General features: G+C 44.5%; 2 protein-coding genes across 2 annotated transcripts; both read right to left on the bottom strand.

The window, feature by feature from the left end:
* Positions 1-5,497: 5,497 nt before the first annotated feature.
* Positions 5,498-8,397, bottom strand: LOC123430886. The gene is made up of 5 exons (XM_045114717.1): positions 8,224-8,397; positions 6,489-7,528; positions 6,143-6,196; positions 5,997-6,056; positions 5,498-5,917 (listed from the first exon to the last, which is right to left on the bottom strand). Exons 2-5 carry the CDS (start codon positions 7,465-7,467, stop codon positions 5,808-5,810), a joined length of 1,203 nt encoding a protein of 400 aa, XP_044970652.1. The 5' UTR covers positions 7,468-7,528; positions 8,224-8,397; the 3' UTR covers positions 5,498-5,807.
* Positions 8,398-19,933: 11,536 nt separating this feature from the next.
* On the bottom strand, positions 19,934-21,106 carry LOC123428786 (BTB/POZ and MATH domain-containing protein 2-like). Its single transcript, XM_045112932.1, has one exon. The coding sequence runs from the start codon at positions 21,104-21,106 to the stop codon at positions 19,934-19,936; it is 1,173 nt and encodes a 390-aa protein (XP_044968867.1).
* Positions 21,107-21,349: the final 243 nt, after the last annotated feature.

The raw sequence follows: 21,349 nt of genomic DNA, 5'->3' as shown, positions 1-21,349 counted from the left end.
TTTTCGTAGTTCATTTGAAATGCATGTTGTAACAGACAAGTTTCCGTATGAAATCCTGATACTTCGAAAGAGATTGTCCATTTTGTACACGAAGTGCATCCAGTTTTTGCTGTAACCCTCTCAACTTTCTTGCATATGATGTGGATGAAATGATGATACCATGCCAAATTGGAACCTTTTTAGAGTTTATTTCAAATGCTTTTCAATTTCATGGTCTTATAGCTCAAAATAATCAGTAAATGCATGAAAAATAACAAATGAAGTCAGAAAGGGTTGTAAATTGATGATGTGGCTTTGAATGGTGCATTTTGAACACCGAAAAACTATGGAGTTCAAATAAGTTCAAAAATGGAATCCCTTTGTAAGAGACGAGTTTCCGTATGAAACCCTGAAACTTCGAAACACATTGTCCGTTTTGTACACGAAGTGCATCCAGTTTTTGCCATAACCCTCTCAACTTTCTCGCACATGCTATGTGGGTGAAATGATGATACCATGCCAACTTGGAACCTTTTTAGAGTTTATTTCAAATGCTTTTCAATTTCATGGTCTTCTAGCTCAAAATAATCAGTAAATGCATGAAAAATAACAAATGAAGTCAGAAAGGGTTGTAAATTGATGATGTGGCTTTGAATGGTGCATTTTGAACACAGAAAAACTATGGAGTTCAAATAAGTTCAAAAAAAATGAAATCCTTTTGTAATAGACGAGTTTCCGTATGAAACTCTGATACTTCGAAACAGATTGTCCGTTTTGTACACGAAGTGCATCCAGTTTTTGCCGTAACCCTCTCTACTTTCTCGCACATGCTATGTGGGTGAAATAATGACACCATGCCAACTTGAAACCTTTTCAGAGTTCATTTCAAATGCCTTTCAATTTCATGGTGGCTTTTAAATTTCATAGTGGCTTTTCAAAGAGTAAGAAGATGTCAACGACAAACAAGAAAAATGCTGCGAAGAAGAAGCATCACCATCGCACGGGGTCAGGTGGCTAACTCAAAGCCCGACCTTTGTGGGACAAGGCTGAGAATGACCTGATTGCTAAAGGGGTCGAACCAGAGACATTGAACTGGCGAGACCATTGCCGGACTTGGTTCTTCGGGGTTGGCGGAACCTTGGACCCTGTATCAGGGAAGTGCGTTTGGACGGAAGAGCAACTATGAATACCGTCACGAGGCTTAAGGAGTATATCGAGAAAGCGCAGCAAGGGACGTTCTTTCCAGACAGAGAGAAGGACGAGCTCACAATGGCCCTCGGGAATCCTGAGCACCCTAGACGGACACGAGGTACGCCAGGCTCTGTTCCGTGGAAGGTTGGGTTTCCGGACACAGGGGGTTACAAATGCCAGGAGAGGAGGAAGAAAGTGGAGCATAGCCAACTGCACGCGCTGCACGAAAAGGGTACAAGGGCTAGAGGAACGAGAAGCAGATCGCAGCAAACGACCTGCCGAATCTTCCCTTGAAGCTACCCCGCCATCTCAGCGGAGAAGCAGCGTGGCTTCCACCGAGCAGACTCGGCAGCTGGAGGCTGTCTTCATGGTTCCTGCTAGCTACCCCGTGGATGCTATCACGGAGTCTCAACATTGCCACCTTATGGCGCGATGGATGACATTGAAAGTCAAGGCGGCTGTTGGCTCTGTTTTACCTACTGAACCTGGCACAACCTACCACGGCCGGTCGATTCCAGAAGGATATGCTAGGGTGATGGTGGATCAAATAACGGACGGATTTGAGGACCTTGAGCTTGACCACCCTACGGGTAAAGGGGAGATTCGGCTGGGTTCTTCTCTGAAGACTTCATGCCTATGGCGGAAGGAGCTCATCAACCTTCCGAACTGGACGCCTCCGCCTCCTCCTCCGGCAAGTGATCAGGGCACTCAGCCTCCTTCTCCGGCGCGTAGCGGCACTCCGCCCCCTTCTCCGCCTGCGCCGGCGCGCCCGAGCAGCCAGCCTCCTCCTTCTCCGCCTCGTCAACAAGGGCGAAAGAGACCCGCCGCCGCTCCGGCTGCTCCGCCGCATCGTCCTTATCCTCCGCCTCGTAAGAAAGGAAAGTCAGCCGCAGCCTCTCCGTATGCTCCGGCGTCTAGCATACATCCAGAGGCAGGCAATACAGATACAATCCTTCTCTGAAGACTCCAGAGAAGTTACCATACGAGAGGAGCGAGGAGGAAAACACGAAGATCGTGCAAGCCGAAGTGAACAACTTCTTTGAAGGGGTGAAAGCAAAGAAACATCCACCTCAGGAGGAGAAGATAGATCTGGTAAAAGCGAAGCGTACTTTGGCTGCCCAGAAGAAACCACCAAAGTCTCCGGTGAAAGCCAACTATGAGCGCACTATTACAAAGTCATTTATCGAAGCGGAGCGGTCGGGAAGTACTGTCAGTGGTCAAAGGTTAGCAGAACGACGAGCTGGGAAAAAAGTTGCCCAGCTCGGCGAACAAGCGAACCAATCGTTCCCCCCGCTCAAGGTGTCTAGCGATATCGTCGCTAATCATTCGGGGATCTTGCCCGGTACCAATCCTGCAGATTACCTGCCCGACGATGCACATTTCGATTTCTTGGAGGTGGACGAACACAAATATGTGTACGGAAAGCCTCTCATCAAAGATGAAAGATCTCTAACAATGATGATGCGAAGATTCCATGATTGGTACATGAAAACCTGCACAGAGTCTGAGGGGAGTAATATTTTGACGCTGAGAGTTAGAGAGGCGCATGACCTCGTTGGAATTGAACTGTTGAATGTTCCATTTGAGGAGTTCTTCGTGTTTTTCAATCTAAAGGCCCTCGATAAATTAATGATCACTTGCTACTGCTTGTAAGTAGTACTATTTCTATCATTGAGTCTCTATATATAGGTCATCTCTTTCATTATTTTTAATTATCCTCACTATATTATGCAGATTGAAGATCGCCGAATTGAAGAAAAGACAAATCGGTGATATTGGGTTCATTAACACAAATCTCATAGATGCATTTATGGTTGAATTTCAGGCCAAAGATACCGAGGCCAAGCTGCTACAATCGTTTGTATTGAATCAAAACAAAGCTATAATATTTTTCCCTTACGAATTCCAGTGAGTATTACTGTCTTGTGCATATTCGGTTTCCGTTATTAGTCAAGGTTATAGTAATGTAATTGATGAGTTATGCATGCGTGCGCAGCTTCCACTATATTCTCCTAGAGATTAAGCTTGAGTAGGGAATAGTAACCGTCTTAGACTCGAGACGAAAAGATCCCAAGGAGTATGCGGACATGACCGAAATTCTAGAGAAGTAAGTTAAATCGATCATTATCGCACCATATCGGCAACTTTGTTCATTTCCTGATATCAAGTAATTGTTTTCTTTGTCTGGCGGGGTTTGGAAAAAATTCACCTCAAAAACTACGGGACTGCCGAAGAAGCTGCAATTTAGACACCCGAAAGTAAGTACTATAGTAGCATGTTCCTAGTGATTCAAGCGCTAGTTTCATCAATACCATTTAGCATGCTTGCTAACTATCAGTTTGATTGACCTCTATTTCTTGTAAAGTGGTTGTGGCTGGAACCAGGGAATGATTACTGTGGATACTACATTTGCGAGTCCATCCGTCACACGACCTGTGAGCGGGGCTACTCTGACAAACAATATGAAGTGCGTAAATAATAATATTCACAATTTTATTTTATTACCATCATTTGTGTTCAGTTTCATTTATTCATATATATGTATTGACCCCCTTCTTCAAATTAGATATTTCAGATGCGGGATGAACTCCTACCACCAGATCGTATGCGAGGAATTCAAGAGGAATTGGCGGCATTCTTTCTTGACCACGTGATCGCTAAAGACGGAGAATACCATGTGGACCCTAATCAGTTGGTTTTTATAATTAGGAGATTATATTGTAAGAGATAATTATATTATATATATGTAGCCAGTAGCGTCGGATAGATATTCGAGAACTTGTTGTTCGACCAATCTCTCAGAGAAGGAGATGTGGTCGATATCACTTCTCTCCGTATGCATATGTTCATGACGATCTTCTGTTTCCTTCATTTACTTACTAGCTAGCGTGTCTAGTCCTCCCTATACGTATAGTACGTAGCGTCGACCAAGCACGGAGATAAGAGAGGACATTTCTCTCTATTAATTAGCTAGCTAACACAATATATGAAACACCTAAATTAACCCGCCAAAACCCCCAACCCCCCCCCCCCTTCAAAAAAACAAAAACAAAAACCCCAGCACCTGAAATGCTGACACGTGGATGCCTATTGGTCCCGGTTGATGCCACCAACCGGGACCAAAGGGCCTCCTGCCTGGGTTCGCCGCACCGGCCACGTGGAGGCCCATCTGTCCCGGTTCGTGTAAGAATCGAGACTAAAGGCCAAGGGCATTTGTAATGACTTTTTTGTCCCGGTTCCAAAACCGGAACAGAAGGCCCTTACGAACCGGGACAAAAGGCCCTTTTTCTACTAGTGTCCCTCCGTTCCTAAATGTAAGTCTTTCTAAAGATTCCACTAGAGGAATACACAAGGAACAAAATGAGTGAATCTATACTTTAAAGTGTGTCTATATTACTATATATATCCGTATGTAGTCTTCTAATGAAACCTCTAAAAAGACCTATATTTAGGAAGGGAGGAAGTAGATGACTATCACTTCTCATGCCATTAGCATTGGCTCTTGTGTGACCCGGGGAGCTCTCCATTTCCCTTAGTTTTTTTTCATCCTACACCTACCTCTTAAGCCTCTCAAGATGGAAGAAATTCCTAGCGCAAGTCATTCGAAAACAACTACCCAAAGTGCAGCATATCACGCTTCTGCTTTTCCAAATTAACTACCTGCAGAAAAAAAACCCCAGCAAACACAGGTCTGCCAGGCTTTTACTTTCCTGAATTTGTTGTTGCTCGATAATATTTTCTCAGATAAGCAAATATAGGGGAGACAGAAGTGTGTGTTGCCATAGTTTACGCTGAAAGCAAAAAATGTTTGGCAAAAGATCAACTGTAGAACCATTGCAAATAAAGAGCAAGCTCAGTAGCGCCTCTGCGTTTTAAGAAAGAAATGCAGAGGATCCACTTACCATCCAGACGCTTGTATATATTTGCCATTCTCCTAAAATGCTAAAATCTATATACATGTTTTTCCCGTTCTACTCACTGCCATAAGCACTAGCTGCAAGGTCAAAAATATTCTACGAATTTGTTTCTCCTCTGAACCTTTGACCGTATAAAGTCAGAGCAGAAGAGTAAAAAATGAATAATGCTAGTCTGCTCTAGGGTTCAACCATCCACAGAAAGGCACCAATTTACGTTGAGATTCTTGTAAGCTTGGTGAAACAGCATAAACCAAACAGCAGGATTTATGTTGTCGTTGTCAGCCTGATTTCTTGGCTGTCAACCTTCAGTTCATCTTCCTTAACAGTAGACTGAACATCATCTGGGATGCAAATATCAAGGTCAATCACTTTGTTAGCCCTTGAAGAGAAAAAGAAGTTATCACTGTAGTTCCTAAGAAAGAAAAAAATTATGGACACCTTGACATGGCAGACAACAAAATATTTTGGCATGTGCATATCACTGTAGTAACTGTGGCATTGACATTGCATTATTCACGGGAGTACAGAGGTAAAAATGATCAAGACGTTTTTAAAAAAATGAAGCTTCTTATTTTGTATTATATTTTTCATCTCATATACAGGCAAACAAGTCCAATCATTCATATCCCACTTTGAGCTGATCTACACAAATTTCACTCATCATATTTTTTTCTTCATAAAATGAGGATTCAAAAGTCATCCAAGGTATGATTAGAAAGACTAATCAGATAGGATGAGTCTTGGTTTACCTGAGGCTCCTGTCATTGGGTCATCAACTCCTTTCAGGATGTTAGGCTCTGTCTTTGGTTGCTCAGACTGTTCTGGGTTATCTAGATTTTCACAGCCAAAGAATTAGCTCAGGATAACTGTTAAGCGCATCAACCAAATAACAATAAAATCACATATTACCTGATGGTTCCTTACAAATATGTTGGTTGCTATTAGCAGCATTTGAGTGTTCTTTGTAGCCTGACAAAATATCACCATTAATTGTTCATTAAAAAGCCATTTACTCATTAAGGGAATGAGCAAGCATACAGGGCCTAAGGTGATACCTGATGTTATATCAGTCTCACCCATGGCAGCTGGAGAACCACGCGGAGATTGGCCTGCCAAAATAAGATCCAAAATCATGACAGATGAATTGAACTCTTCTCCATATTAGAGGTAGCTTTCATTCAAATTTTTAATTGCATAAAACTTAGATTAACCTAGTGATTCCTTCATAACTACATCTACAAGAATAGTATTCGGTTTTTCAGGTAATCAAGTGCTGAGCATTAACATGAAGTTTCCTGAGTCATGCATAACAGACAGGGTTGACAAGTTTCTGAACTTGTCCTGGGGAAAGACAGATTAGGATTTCAGGTCAATGTGGTTTTGATCTGAACTTCAGCATACCTGATGAGTCCTTGCTTCCACTTGAAGATTCAGAATCACTGTTAAACTCAGGGACAGATTTTCCTTCAACATGCACATCTTGATCCACGTGTCTGCATGATACTAATACAGGTTGAGCGGATTTAACTGGCACCACAGTAGCTGATGGTTCTTGGCTCAAAGATCCAGTGTCTTGCTTAGGCAAAGGCCTTGATACATTCCCAGATATAATCGAAACAGGTGCTGCTGCAACAACCCCAGAGCCAACGTAAGGTCTTGGAGCGGGAGGAGGGATGATGAACTTAAGAGTAGATGTCTCCACAGGCCTCCTCATCTGAAGAGGCTTTGCAATTGTAACATTCTCCAAGTGGACTGGTAAGGGAGGAGCAGCTTGTCTGTGGATTGCAGATGCTTTCTTCTGAAGTTGACTTGGCTGGAGCATGGGGAGGTCAGGGGCAAGATCATCCTTCGGTGTTATTGGGCGTAGGTTAGTTTCATCTGGGATCCAACCTCTGAGCACCTGATTGTCCTTCACTCTCACCGTGATAAGAGAAAACCCAGGACATTGCTTGGTCATCTTTCCAACAAAATGCTTGCCAACGATAACATCCTTGCCTACATTGCCTCGCACATGAGCACTGCTACTGTTGGAGGCTTGATTTTCACGAAATTTGACTGTAGTACCAGAATCTACAGGTCGGCTGGGCCTATAACCCTGAGTCTGCTGTGCAGGCAGCACATGAACTGTATGCATTTTAGTGTCAAGAGTACCACCTAACGGGTGGTTAATGTGCACCCCATCATGTCGGATATTTGGGTTATACAATGCGCTGCGAAGAGGTGGAATGCTCTGAACGGGCTGTGCCATGTGAGGTTGTTCATATGTAGAATACTCGTACTTCCTTGGGCGACCACGCTTACGCTTTGTGCCAGAGCTTGCGGGTGGCTCAATGGGCAGCGGTTCATTAGGCGCAGCAGCTTTATTCCCTTCTGATGTCATCTCTACTGGCTTGCTTCAACCTTTTGCAGCTACAACTGCACCCAAGAGTGCTGGGACTACCCTGTTGGTTTGAATTTATCTTGAATCAGAACAACAGTTTTTCTTTACAAAGGAGGCAAGAACTGTGCCAATAACTGAATGGAAAAAAAGGCAGTTTTCTCATGACACTGTTTTCAGAAGCCACATGGCTACAGTTTGCAATCAATGATTTAAACTGCATCTTGACAATACAAGTGTACACAAGCCAGTCAATTGGATGCTGCTACAAACTTACAAGCCATATTTTTCCATAAAAGAAACCTAATATATCCCACATTAAAAAAAAAATACTTTCCTTGCGCAAGACCTCACCGAGTGGCTTGAAGCCTACGCACACATCTTAAATTCTAAACAGTGAGCTCCTAGAACATACGTACATGTCCTGGACATAAAACGCTTGATGCTGACATCTAACTTGCCAATTCGTATCGAAATCCCATCCGACACGACCAGAGCCTTAGAAAAAAAATCGAACCAATATCCCGGTCAATCTAGAAAATCATTCCCATCCCATCCCATCTCGTCCCACCATGTGGCACGGCCCAACGCATCATGGGGGCAGAGCAATACGGAGCAAAACAGAGGAACGCCGAGCCAATCCGAGAGTCTCGGAGAACCGATCGAACGACCTCGGAAAAATAAAACCGGAACAAGCAAGCAAACAAGCGACGCAGTTGGGCGAGGCGCAGGCTTATACAGATGGGAGTGCGCGATTACCCCTGAAATCTTGTCCTCTCCGCGCGCGCGCCGTCGCCTCTGGGAGGAGAGATGATCGCGACGAGTCCGCTGGCGGGGGAGGAGGCGGAGGAAGGGAAGCTGCGGATGGGGGGCGGAGGAGCTCGGGGGCTAGGGTTCTCGTCGATGTGGGGGGAAGGGAATGGCGGGGGATCGGAGGGGGCGGGGGGCGGACGATGTGGCTCGATTGAAACGGCAGGCAGCCTCGCCTCGCCCCGCCGCACCATACAAATCGTGGCTGGCTGCGGAGGAAGCGGGGGGACTGGTGGCGCTGCTAGGTCCACCTGCCGTTGTCCGGCCCGCGGACGTGGGTGGATACCACATGGGCCGACTGTTCTCTGCAGGCCATAATTAAGGAGGGCCATCTTGTTCTCTTTTTTTTTTTTTTTTTGCTTTCAGTTGGTTCCTAAAATCTGCTGAACTATTATTTTTTATACTACTATGAAAATGATTATTTGGGTGTTTGGTTGTCTTTTTTGTTTTAGGGGAACGTTGTTGTTTTATTCAAAGTTCATGAATGATCTCCGAGCTAACACACTCGGGAGACAAGCGGACCCAGGGGTTTACACAACGACTAAGTACACCCCTCCTAGCTAGGACATGTGCGACTTTATTAGCTAATCATCGTACCAAAGCAACCCTAAACTCAAAAAAATAGTGAAGTAACTCTTTAACCTCGTCGACTAGCTGCCTATTTGTAGAGAAATACCTTTGTCTGTTTCTAATCTTGCTTACCGGTACTTGGGAGTTTGTCTCAAGAATAACCTTGTAGATGTTAAGTTGTTTCGCAAAAATAAGGGCCCACCGACACGCCAACAACACCGCCACCTCAGTATCATGAACGGAAGGGGAAAAATGGCATGCGCCTACAAGGAACTTGCCATGGTCATCCCTATGGACACCCCCTCCCCTCCCGATTTTTTATGTTTTGCCATAGCACTGCCAACATTAGCTTTGATCCATCCTTCAGCTGCCTTTTTTCATTGCTCCAAGGTCTTCCTTTCTCTCTGTTGAGCTATTCTATCATGCACACACTTCCATTCAACAGCAAGTTGAAGCACTCATTCACATAAACTTCACGGGTCTTCCATTCTGCAAAAGTTGCCGTCATTTCAATAATGTCTATAAATAGGCCATGTTCAACGAAGGATGTCTACGAAGGCCAAAAGACTCTGTGTGAGATCATGTTATTTCTCGACATTCATGAAATTATTCCAATTTTTTCATGCCTTCTTTGACCAATTCAAGTCACCATACGAAGTTGTTTGTGTTTTCCATAACTTTTACATTTTCTTTATTTTTCTCGTTGAAAAAAGGCTGATACATGGTCGGACGTGTGAGAACATGCATACGGTGTCGGAAGTCATTCAAACCTAGCATATGAATGCCTACCATGGGCATCCCATCTGGTGGAAAAACTTGGAGGTCATTTCAAGGATTTCCTAGAAACACACTGCTCAACAACGAGGTTGTTCGGGTAGGCTAGAATGCACAATTTGAGGGCATATTTTCTAGCATCTGTTAAATGATCCCAATTTTTTACATTGCCTTGTACCAATTCAAGTCACCAGGTTGATACTTGTGATCTGCATTGGGTTTTCCGTGAAGAGGAACGGGTGATGAAGCACAATATAGGTAAGTATTTTCCTTAGTAGAAAACCAAGGTTTATCGAACCAATAGGAGTAACTGTCAACCCCTGTCTTCAGCAAATACACACAAGAGGAAACAACTTGCACCCAACGCATGCAGGAGGGTTGTCAATCCCCTTGGACTCGTTATTTTAAAGCTTTAAGTAGTGTGGTTGGTTGTAGATAATTATAAGTTACAAAATAAAATAAAAGGTAAATAAGAACAACGAGGTATTGTAGGTTTGTAAACTTATAAATGAATAGACCCGGGGGCCATAGTTTTCTCTAGTGGCATCTCTCATGAAAGTAACCATACGATAGTAAACAAATTAATGTTGACCAATTGATAGAAAAGCGCATAGTTAGGTCCTATTCACGATAATGATCATGTGTATGTAGGCATCACGTTCATAAGAAAATAGGTTGACTCCTGCCTGCACGTATTATTATTACTCCACCCATCGACCACTATTCATCATGAATCTAGAGTATTAAGTAAAACAGAGTAATGCATGGAGAATGATGACATGATGTAGACAAAGAGAATTCAATTAATATGAACTAACCCCATTGTTTTATCCTTAGTGACAACAATACAAATACGTATCTTGTCCCTTTCTATCACTGAGATATAGAAATCTGTCAGATTGAACCCACTACATCGCACCCCTCCCACTGAAGAAAGATCAATCTACTTCACCAAAGCAAATCAATAGATCGGAGAGATTTACGAAGCTGTGATGATGATGCACATAAGAATCATTTTTAGAATTCAAAGGAGACACCAATATTTATCATGAATAATCTGAACATAAACCCACAATTCATCGGATCCCAACAAACACACCGCACAAAAGAATTACATCGGATAGATCAAAGCGAAGATGTGATGATCGTTATATTGAAGATCAAGAGAGAGATAGACATCTAGGTACTAACTACGTACCCGTAAGTGTGTGGTGAACTACTCACACATCACCATGGGAGCAACAATGATGATGTAGAGTACCTCCGTGATCGATCCCCCCTCCGGCAGGCCATCGAAACAGGGCTCCAAATGGTCACACGATGGAACAGAGACTTGTGGCGACGTAAAAAGTGTTCCGGGTGGCTCTCTAGGGTTTTTGGGGTATATGTAAATTTATAGGACGAAGAGGTACGTAAGGAGGCAGATGAGGGTAGCATGAGGCAACAGGGCGCGCCCTAGCCCCTGGTCGTGCCCTGTTGGCTCGTGCCTCCCTCGTGAGGCCTCTGGCCTCCTCCCGAAGCTTCCAAGTCTTTTTTGGTCCACAAAAAATCATCATTTTGTTTATAAAAATTGGACTTCGTCTGGTACTGTAACTTGAAAAGCAAAAACATGCAGAAAAAAGCAACTCACACTCGACAATGGTGTCACGCCCAAGATGCGACCCTATCCTCAATTTGGCACGAGGGCCTCGTCAGGGATAGAAGCGCATCTCGTCGTGTCGCAAGAATGGATATCGTCACAAGTACATGTACTGAAAAGAAGAGATATATATAAAGAATTGGCTTACACTCGCCACATGCTACATCAGAGTTACATCAGTACATTACATAATCATGAAGAGTAAGAGCAGGGTCCGACTACGGACGAAAATAAACGACAAAAGAAGAACGACGTCCATCCTTGCTATCCCAGGCTGCCGGCCTCGAACCCATCCTAGATCGAAGAAGAAGGAGAAGAAGAATCAACTCCAAATGTACAATCAACGCGCTCGCGTCAAGTAACCTTTACATGTACCTGCAACTGGTGTTGTAGTAATCTGTGAGCCACACGGGACTCAGCAATCTCATTTCCAAAGGTATCAAGACTAGCAAAGCTTAATGGGTGAGGTATGGTTAAGTGGTGAGGTTGCAGCAGCGACTAAGCATATATTAGGTGGCTACACTTACGAGTACTAGAAATAAGAGGGGGGAGATCTACGCATAGCAGACGTGAACTACTGTTGATCAAATAAATGATCCTGAACACCTACCTATGTCAGACGTAACCCCACCGTGTCCTCGATCGGAGAAGGAACTCACGAAAGAGACAGTCACGGTTACGCACACAGTTGGCAAGTTTTAATTAAGTTAACTTCAAGTTATCTAGAACCAGTGTTAAACAAAGTTTTCACGTTGCCACATAACCACGGGCACGGTTTTCCGAAAGATTTAACCCTGCAGGGGTGCTCCAACTAGCCCATCACAAATTACCACAAGCCGCATAGAAATCCTCAATCACGAAGCTCGCGATCTTGTCGGATTCCCTAGTGGAAAACCTCAACTCTGAGATTACCCAAAGCATCACCGGAATCCCGATGCACAAGATATTCCGTCACAGGTAAAACTAATCCAGCAAGGCCGCCCGACGTGTCGACGATCCCGATAGGAGTCGCGTACCTCGTTCTCAGGACACGACGGATGAGCTAGACGTCGGGATCGCTAAACCTCCGGGTGACCTGAGGGGCGCCCGACATCGCTCAGGTGGGGCCAACACTCATGAGGAGCACTGGCCCGGGGGTTGATTAAATTATCCTCGGGGTCCGGAAAGTCTCTATGCAATTTTATTAGGTGTTTAGGCAAATGTAGTACCAAAGTTGGGCCTTGCCAGACCAGCTTTAATCTAAAACGAATTATCAAGGGGTCCCCATAACAACCCCGATCGTGTTAGGAGCACTCAATTATGGAACATAACAACGGTAGCCGGAAACTAAGGGGGCAAAGGTGGAACAAGACACCAGGCTAGAAAGGCCGAGCCTTCCACCTTTTACCAAGTATATAGGTGCATTAAATTAAATAGCATTTAAATATGGTGATATAACAAGGAACCCATGTTCTCACATGAAAGCCACTGCACGTGCAACTAGCAACGCTATCAACAAGGTTAAGCAAGCAGGAACATAGCCAATCAGTGGTTTGCTAGGTCGAACAGGTTGAAGGTTATCATGGCATTGTTGATAGGCTGATATTTAACATGTGAGGCAACGAGACATAATCGATAGCATCGAAATAACTAGCATGGCAATGATAGTAATGGTATCTAGGGAAATGGTCATCTTGCTTGAGATCCCGCTTGGAAGAAGAATGACTCCGTGAAGCAGACGAACCGACGTAGTCGAACGGGTCCTCACATCCGACACGCTTGCGGAACTCTATCGAGACGGGGAAAACCGGAACAAGCATCAACACACGATATTCACAACACGATGCACAACACACATGATGCATGGACAGGCTGAATGCAAACAAGTCACGGCAAGACAATTCACGACAAACAAACAGTACACATTAAGTGAAGTTTAATATGCAACGAGTTGCATATTAACGAAACTCCACGTTTATTATTCAGTTCTATCCCGATTAGATAGTCGGCAATATTAAATGTGATTAAACATGGCAAGAGGTGAGACGTAATTAAACTACTTATCTAGGCATTTTAAATGAGGTCGGAAATGACATATAGCACCTCCGAAACGACCTCACATGTTAATTTACAGTTCTGTCCAGATCTGAACTAATGCATTTAATTAGTTGTTAAACAGCAAAACAAATAGGTTCACGTGATTCTACGCGTCGAGACAAGCAAACTAGACATAAAGAACATCTCCAACGGAGCTACGGTTCAAAAGATACAAGCACCGCAAGATATGATGGCATGAATGCAATATGTGTGCAACGACGGTCACGAGCACTTAAAAACATACAACCAATAAGAGAAAATGAAACTACACGAGATTCTAAGCAAGTTTCATGTAGGACACGATCAAATCGGAGCTACGGATCGACAACTACGAGCAAAACAAGAAATGACTACAATCTGCCAAAATCAGCCACATAGCATTTTCTACACCCCACAACTACGGACTACACAACTCCGATATAATCAACCAAGGCATGACACGAAAGAGGGTAAGAAGCACTACAACAAACAACTAACAACAACTAGCATGGCATCATGGATCACTAGAGAAAGAAGTCACAAAATGGCATCCCACACACTATTTCAGACTTAGTGAAAATTACACCTCATGGAAGTGCGGTTTTCGATCTGAAGCTATATTGACAACAGAAAAAACTATAGCTACAGGACTCCAAATGGCATGAAAATTCACAGCATGCTAGAGAAACACTAGGGGTACAACTAACTCTATTGGACCAACCTCAAAAGAGCTACAGATCACAAGATGCAAGCAAGATAAGACAGCAACAAAAATAATAACAGATCCCAGACTTAGAAATATTTCAGCATGTCCAAAACAGCACTATTTCTAGCAACTTGAGGGCAATCAAAACACACCTAAACATGCATTTCTATTTCATCTAAAAATACCAGGGGCTACTCTAAACACCCAGGAACAATTCCCTAGTTGACAACTTAAGCAAACGGAGCACGGAATAAATCCTACGAATTAAACAAAAGGGCATCACGGTGAAATATCGCGCGAACTAACTTACTCAAAAGCTAAAACTAATTGCACAGAAAAATCCCATGGATTTTTCTACCCCGAAAACATATAAAATATGTGGGGTTGCAACACAAAATAAAGCCACACATAAATACGAGAAAATAACCTATACGCGGAAAAATAAATTAGCGGCAATTCCCTACACGCAAAAATACAAATGACCGCTCTAAAATGCATGGAAAAAATGGTCCCTAAAACATAGGCATTTTATCTAAGGTACTCGAGCAATCCGGACCACAAGAAAAAATAATTACGGGACGCATCCTATTAAAACAGCACGCTAAACGACGTCAAACATTTATGCAAGTTGGATAGTCGTATTCTACGCGAAATTCTACGCCAAAATCATATACAATACATCGCGATCCGATACACGGTTAATTAACTACGGCCGTTTTAATATCTATATAAATCCTGGAATAACTAATTCGAGAACTCTGAAATAAAAACCTATTGGGCCGAATTCTACAAGACTTGGGTCTACTCACAACGAGCGCATAATAGTAAATCTACGCTGGGGGCGCAACAAAGGGGGGCCAGGGCACTCTCACCTTCGGGCCTGGGGAGAGGAGACCTCTTGGGCCGGCGGTTGCAGGGAGGCCGAAGGTGGCCTGGCTCGGGGAAGGCCATCGGGCCTGCTGGAGGGCGAGCTGGGCCGGATCTCGGGCTGGCCAGCTCGGGATCCCGCTGGGCCGGGGCGAGGCAAGCCGGCCCAGGAGCGCGGGGCGAAGCGGGAGGCGAGGCGGCTCCCCGTCGGGATCCTCCCGAGCGGCACCAGAGGCGGCGGCGGCCGGGGACGGAGGCAGGCGGGGGAAGGCGGATCCGGTTGGGGCTCTGCCGGATCTGGCCAGGGCGGCCGGATCCCGGCGTCGGCGAGGAGCGGGCCGGCTTGGGAAGCTCGGGCGTGAAGGCGGCCATGGCTACGGCTTGCAGGGGGGCGGCGAACGTGGCGAGTTTCGAGGGCGGCGGCTGCTGGCCTTGGCAGCGGGCGGGGATACCGGCGGCGAGGCTGGTGGCGCATGGTGGCGCGGGCAGGGGCGAACTCCGGCGAGGAAGGCGGCGCGCGACGGCGGCTCGGGCAGCACGGCGCCATGGAGGAGCTCAGGAGGAGGAGGCTCGGGCTGCGGGGCACGGGAGCACGGGAGGCGGCGGCGGTTTCGGGCCCGGGGGCCAGCCGTGGGCTCGCGGGCCCGACGGCGCGAGGAGGATGTGGGAGGAGGCTGCGGGAAGATTAGGGTTTCAGGGGCGCGGATCTCGAGGGGATTAGGTTTTGCTTTCTAAAAAAGGCACAGGGGGCTATTTATAGGCAAAAGGGGGGCTAGGTTAACCGAAATCGCGTTCCGGATCCAACCGTAGGGTCGGATTCGAACGATTCTGCACGCGGGAACGGGTACGCGGCCGTGTAGAGGGGATATCCGGAGACGAGAGGGAGAACGGGCGGCACGACAACGGTTTTTAAAACACCGACAGACATCCGACGAATAACCGAAGACGGTGCCGCTACGGTCGACCGTTCGGGTACCAGACGGACTCCGATCGCGACGAAATTCGACAGGCGTCCTAGCTATATTAAAATAAGACCGCATGTCAAATCTCAACCCGATTAGAGAAAGTTTTACGCACACTTTTAAAACAGGGTTTCGATGGTGCCGCGGGCGCGTGCGAGTGCGGTCGGACTCAGAGCGGACAACGACGAGAACCGGCAACTACTAACGAATGCAAGTTTGAAAACTGACGGCAACGAGATGCCGGTGTAATGCAGATGATGCGCATGATGCGATGATGATGCGACAAAAAGAAATAGACACACGACGAAAACGGAATAGAAGGGAATCTTCTGGAACGTCGGCATCGGGCTGTCACAAATGGTTAATAGGTTAGTGCTCAAAAATCATATTAAGTGGTAAATAAATTCCAAAAACGTATCCTATAATAACAATATAATAGCATGGAACAATAAAATTTATAAATACGTTGGAGACGTATCAGCATTCCCAAGCTTATTCCTGTTCGTCCTCGAGTAGGTAAATGATAAAAAAATGATGTGACATGCTACCCAACATGTAATCTATTGCAGGTTCAATTACCTAAATGTTCTCGGAGTTTATCTCGATTTTACTGCATCCTACTGTTCGAACAAGATTCATGCCAAACCGAATAGCAATTACCTCGGCTGTAAACGAATCAAAGCATATGTCAATTTTTTCATTTGCAGTCACTATGAACCGACCATTGTGGTCCCTAATCACAGTTCCAACCGAACCCTACAGTGTATCCATATCATATGCAGCATCAACATTCAGTTTTACATACCCGGTTCTAGGCTTCATCCATGCTGCCAATTTCTGCTTGGTTTTGGGTGCACATGAAATAATATAGTTCGCCGACAATGCTCTCACGGCCAGGTTTATTTGAGCAGCGCTTTGGATAGATTCGCCATGAGTTAATTTTCGTCTTTCGTACCACAAGTACCACGCTGCTGTTGCCACTGCTTCTCTCAACTTTGGCAAGCCTAGAATATGAATATCATGATCTTTTAAGCACAACAAGTGTTCTAGAGTAGCCTCACCGGCCCTGTCCACCAAGCATGCCTTTTGAATGATGTCCTCCATACCTAATAATTTCCACACATTGGCAGCAAACTTGCACTCAAACAGTAAGTGCTTGACATTGTCAGGACCTTTTATTTGGGAAGTATTTTTGCTTTGAGAATCCTTGCACACAAAGAATCCGGATTATCAGTGAGCCTCCGAGCCTGTTTTGCCAATAAAGCCAAATTAAAGCAGTGAATGTCTCTAAATCCCATTCCATCTTGCTTTTTTGGAATACACATCTTTCACCATGCGAACCACTGCATCCTCTTGTGAGTCGCATCATCATCCCACCAAAAATGAGATATCGCATCCGTGATTCCTTTGCAAATTTTTTTGGAAATTTTAAAGACGGATATCGCGTAAGTTGGTATTGCTTGTGCTACTGACTTAATAAGGATCTCTTTTCCTCCTGACGACATGCATTTTTCCTTCCATTCACTAAGTCTCAGGACTAGCCGGTCAATCAAATATTGAAAACTGTCACTTTTTTCAAGCCCAAGAGTAGCTGGCAGTCCTAGATATTTGTCATTCAAAGCTTCAGTCATTATATTCAGAGTAGAGCAAACCTCAGCCTTGATATCCACTCATGTACTAGGGCTAAAAAAGATACTAGACCTGTCCACACTCACAAGTTGTCCAGAGGCCGCACAATATGTGTCCAAGATAGATCTCAAGCAGACGGCATTCTGATTATTGGCCTTCATCAATATCAATGAATCGTCAGCAAAAAGTAAATTTTAGTGCAAAATTGTGTGCAAGTTTATTTTAACTTTTATCATTATCTTTCTTCTTAAAGTGTAATACAAATGCCACTAATTCTTTGTTTCTTATAAACTTTCATTATTTTGATTTTGGTTTAGATATTATTTCATATTTTCCTCTTTAAGCGAAATACCAATGCAACTAATTTATTTCTTCTGAGGATTATGTTTTGCAAAGATTCCACTGTTATAGGCTTATTCTTGCATATTTATGAGAAGAGTAAATTTGGTGTATGTTTGTGCGCAAATTATGTCAAGATAAATTAGAACTTTGTTTTTCTTTACTCTCCTTTTTTCATTTCTTTTTTCTTAAAGGGTATTACAAAATCAACTAATTTATTTCTCTCTTAGAAAATCTCACTACTTCGATTTTGTTTAGTTTTTATATTAATTTATTCTTCTAAATAGGTAATACCTAAGTCACTAATTAACACCTTCTTACGAAATGTTATATATTTATTTGAAAGTTCCACTATTATGTGCTTAATTTTGCGTATTATTAAAAGCGCATTTTGGTGTAAAATATGTGCATATTTTTTGTTATTTTTCTTTCACTTCCTTTGTTCTTAAAGAGAAATACCAATGCCACTAATTCATTATTTCTCATAATACTTTATTACATTTTTTTTCTTTTTTTATTTTCTTTCTTCTTTAAGGGTAATTCCAATGCCACTAATTCACTCCTTCTTACGAAAGTTCTTTTGTATGAATATTTTCACTATTACATGGTTATTTTTGGATATACACAAAGCACAATTTTGTGTAAATTGTTTGCCAATGTTGTCATTGTTTTTTTTAGGATTTTCTTCATTTTCTTTTTTCTTAAAGGATAGTACCAATGCCACAAATTAATTTTTAGAAAACTTTGTTATTTTGATTTTATTTTTATTTTTTTGAAAGTAAATATTTGTTTTATGTACTTTTTTGTTTAGGGGTATTACCAATGTCACTAATTCATTCCTTCTTAGAAAACTTCCTTTTTGTAAAAACTTCTTTGTGCTGTGAAAATGGACCATGTTGCGGTCACCTCTAGCAATGATGATGACATCATGGAGCAGGAATTCCGTCGCAACTCCAACTCTTGCAATAGTACACATGTTGCAGCACCAACAACGACCCCTCCCCCCTCCCCCGCTCTTTTACAGAATCCATCTATCGACACCCTCAACGCTCTCACATTGTCACCCCTCGAAACCATTGTCCTCAACGTACTAGTGTCACCACTCTCATAGCTCCGACCATGTCCGCTTAAAGCACAACCATGCCACCCTCGCAGGTCTCACCTGGATGCTTGCAGTAACAGTTGATGTGATGATGTCCCTTACTCCCTTATGCCACCCCTTCCATCCCCGGGCATTGCTGTTTGCAACAATAAGCTTTGCCATCAAAAGCGAGTGTTTGTTGCATCCAACGAAGTGTGTGTGGCCATGAAGGTCGACAGGTATTCAATCTGGCTCCGAAAATATATGCGTTGGCATGCCAAAAATACTTCTACAACAGTTTTTTTAAATGTGTATGTACATTTTCATTAGATGCGTGTGTACATGTTCATGTTCTTCTTTTTTGAACACAATACAAACGCAAGCGTTCATATACACGTGCATGCATCCACCCCTATGAACGCACACAACCACACTCTCTATCATTATGAGCACCTCTGAGAGACTGAGGCACATATCATCTTGAGATTTACGAATGCAAGCACGAAGACTTGAACCCTGATGGGTTGGGGATATCACTATCTCTCTAACCATCCAACTACACGGGTTGGTTTACGTTTAGGTTCTTTTGTTGTGTTCAATTTTCTATGGAGAAACGACAAATATTGCGAAATTAGGTTAAAATGGCAGGTTATTTCCATTTGGATGATTTTGGCCAGGAAATAGGTTTTGGCACAAGGGTTTCTGAATATGGTTATTATTTTGTTTCAACACCCAAAGGGTCCACGGAGGAATGCAATAGTTTGCATGCAAATTTCATAAGAAGGCAAACATAAACCTTGCACTTTCCAAGTTTACTGTAAACAAATACCAACGTTTTAGCACATCAATCTTCAGACATTTTTGGCTTACAAACGGTTCAGGCACTTTGCTTACAGACGTTATTATTTTGTTTCAACACCCAAAGGGTCCACGGAGGAATGCAATAGTTTGCATGCAAATTTCATAAGAAGGCAAACATAAATCTTGCACTTTTCAAGTTTTTGTAAACAAATACCAACGATTTAGCACATCAATCTTCAGACGTTTTGGCTTACAAACGATTGAGGCACTTTGCTATGGTTCAGAATTTTCTTTATGCATGCAGAAAACAAACCCAACATATATTTCGTACGAGCTCTTTTGAATCTCTTCCTTTGATCAACTTGTTCCTCTTCATCATGACCCCCGTCCGATAATGGCAGTGGTCGGCATCTTGTCATGAAGTGCTCATTGGTCTCGAGGATGGCTGCCAACACTTGTTTTGACGACATAGATTCCACGCACGAATCCTTGAGTCGATTGCAGTGGTGCTGATTCGCCAGCGCGTAGGTGCTCATAACGGTCGCTGCATCCATAGTTTTGCACAGCTCATCTGCACACATGAGCTTGAGCCTCTCCAGATCGTACATGTCTGCCGCGACGCCGTAGCCTCCTTGGTCATCGGCGTCGGAGGGCGGCGGCAGCGAGTCTGTATAGATGTAGTGCAGCATCATCTCGAAGATGGCCGGCTCCACGTCGATGACCTTGACGCGCGGCTTGTCCTTCCTCGCCATGGGGCCATAGAATTGAGCTCTGAAGACCGGCGACCGCGCGGCCAGAAAACACCTGTGGCCGCGGAACTTGCGTCTGCCCACGCGGAACGTGACGTCGGCGCCTGTCCCGTCGTCGAGCATGCTCTCGAGTTGGCTGAAGAGTTGGCTGGGCAGCTCCGGAGGCGGTGGTGGCCCGTCGGTGACCACGGCGAGGACACACCGTATCGTGAAGCAGCCGTCCCCGAGTTGCGACAGCTCTTCCAGCTTGGACCTTTCCACAAAGTCGCGGCAGCCCCATTCCTGGTAATCTAACGGCGAGAAGAGGAGCTTCGCGGGACCGCAGCTGTCTAGGTTTACCTGGCTCCTTTTATCTAGGATGCTCAGCGTGAACTTGGCGATCACCTCCGGATCGGGATTGGGATCCATGCCTTCTTGGCTGTACCAGCGCACAAACGCTGAGGCGTGGCCGTCACAGTCCTCGTCGACCCCGTCTGGGTAGAATTTGATCTTCCACTTGGACCCGCCGACTTCGACGTCGGGCCAACTAACGTACTCGCCGACACCCATGCCAGCCAGCCGCAGGTAATCGGTCACCTCGAAATTGAACGTCCCGGTTTGCTCCCAGGCCGTGACACGTCTCCACGTGATCTCCGGAGTGGTCGACCTGCTGTCAGCCATGGCCGGCGGCGGTGGAGGACAAGAACAAGACCGGGGAGTTGATTTGCACCCGCGTACGTACCGTACGTACCTAGACGCCTTATCCTATATATATTGTAAGGAGGGATTCGAAGAAAAGAGTGAATCAAGTAGTAGTCCCGATGGAGAGCAGGATTTGCACGCGTATGTATACGTGCGCATCCGACCTTGGAGAGGAATCGAAGAAACAAAGAGTTTTTATCTGCTACACGTGGGCCCGGGCGC

Source organism: Hordeum vulgare, chromosome 2H (assembly GCF_904849725.1).
Source record: "Hordeum vulgare subsp. vulgare chromosome 2H, MorexV3_pseudomolecules_assembly, whole genome shotgun sequence".
Lineage (NCBI taxonomy): Eukaryota > Viridiplantae > Streptophyta > Magnoliopsida > Poales > Poaceae > Hordeum > Hordeum vulgare.
This window is presented reverse-complemented; position numbering and strand designations above follow the sequence as displayed.

Bases quoted from the DNA above. Each gene is read 5' to 3' on its own strand.
- LOC123430886 (XM_045114717.1), bottom strand. From the start codon at position 7,467: ATGACATCAGAAGGGAATAAAGCTGCTGCGCCTAATGAACCGCTGCCC. The intron at 6,057-6,142 runs GTATCACCTTAG...ATATTTTGTCAG, and splicing joins TGAGACTGATATAACATCAG to GCTACAAAGAACACTCAAAT. The intron at 5,918-5,996 runs GTAATATGTGAT...GTGAAAATCTAG, and splicing joins TATTTGTAAGGAACCATCAG to ATAACCCAGAACAGTCTGAG.
- LOC123428786 (XM_045112932.1), bottom strand. From the start codon at position 21,106: ATGGCTGACAGCAGGTCGACCACTCCGGAGATCACGTGGAGACGTGTC.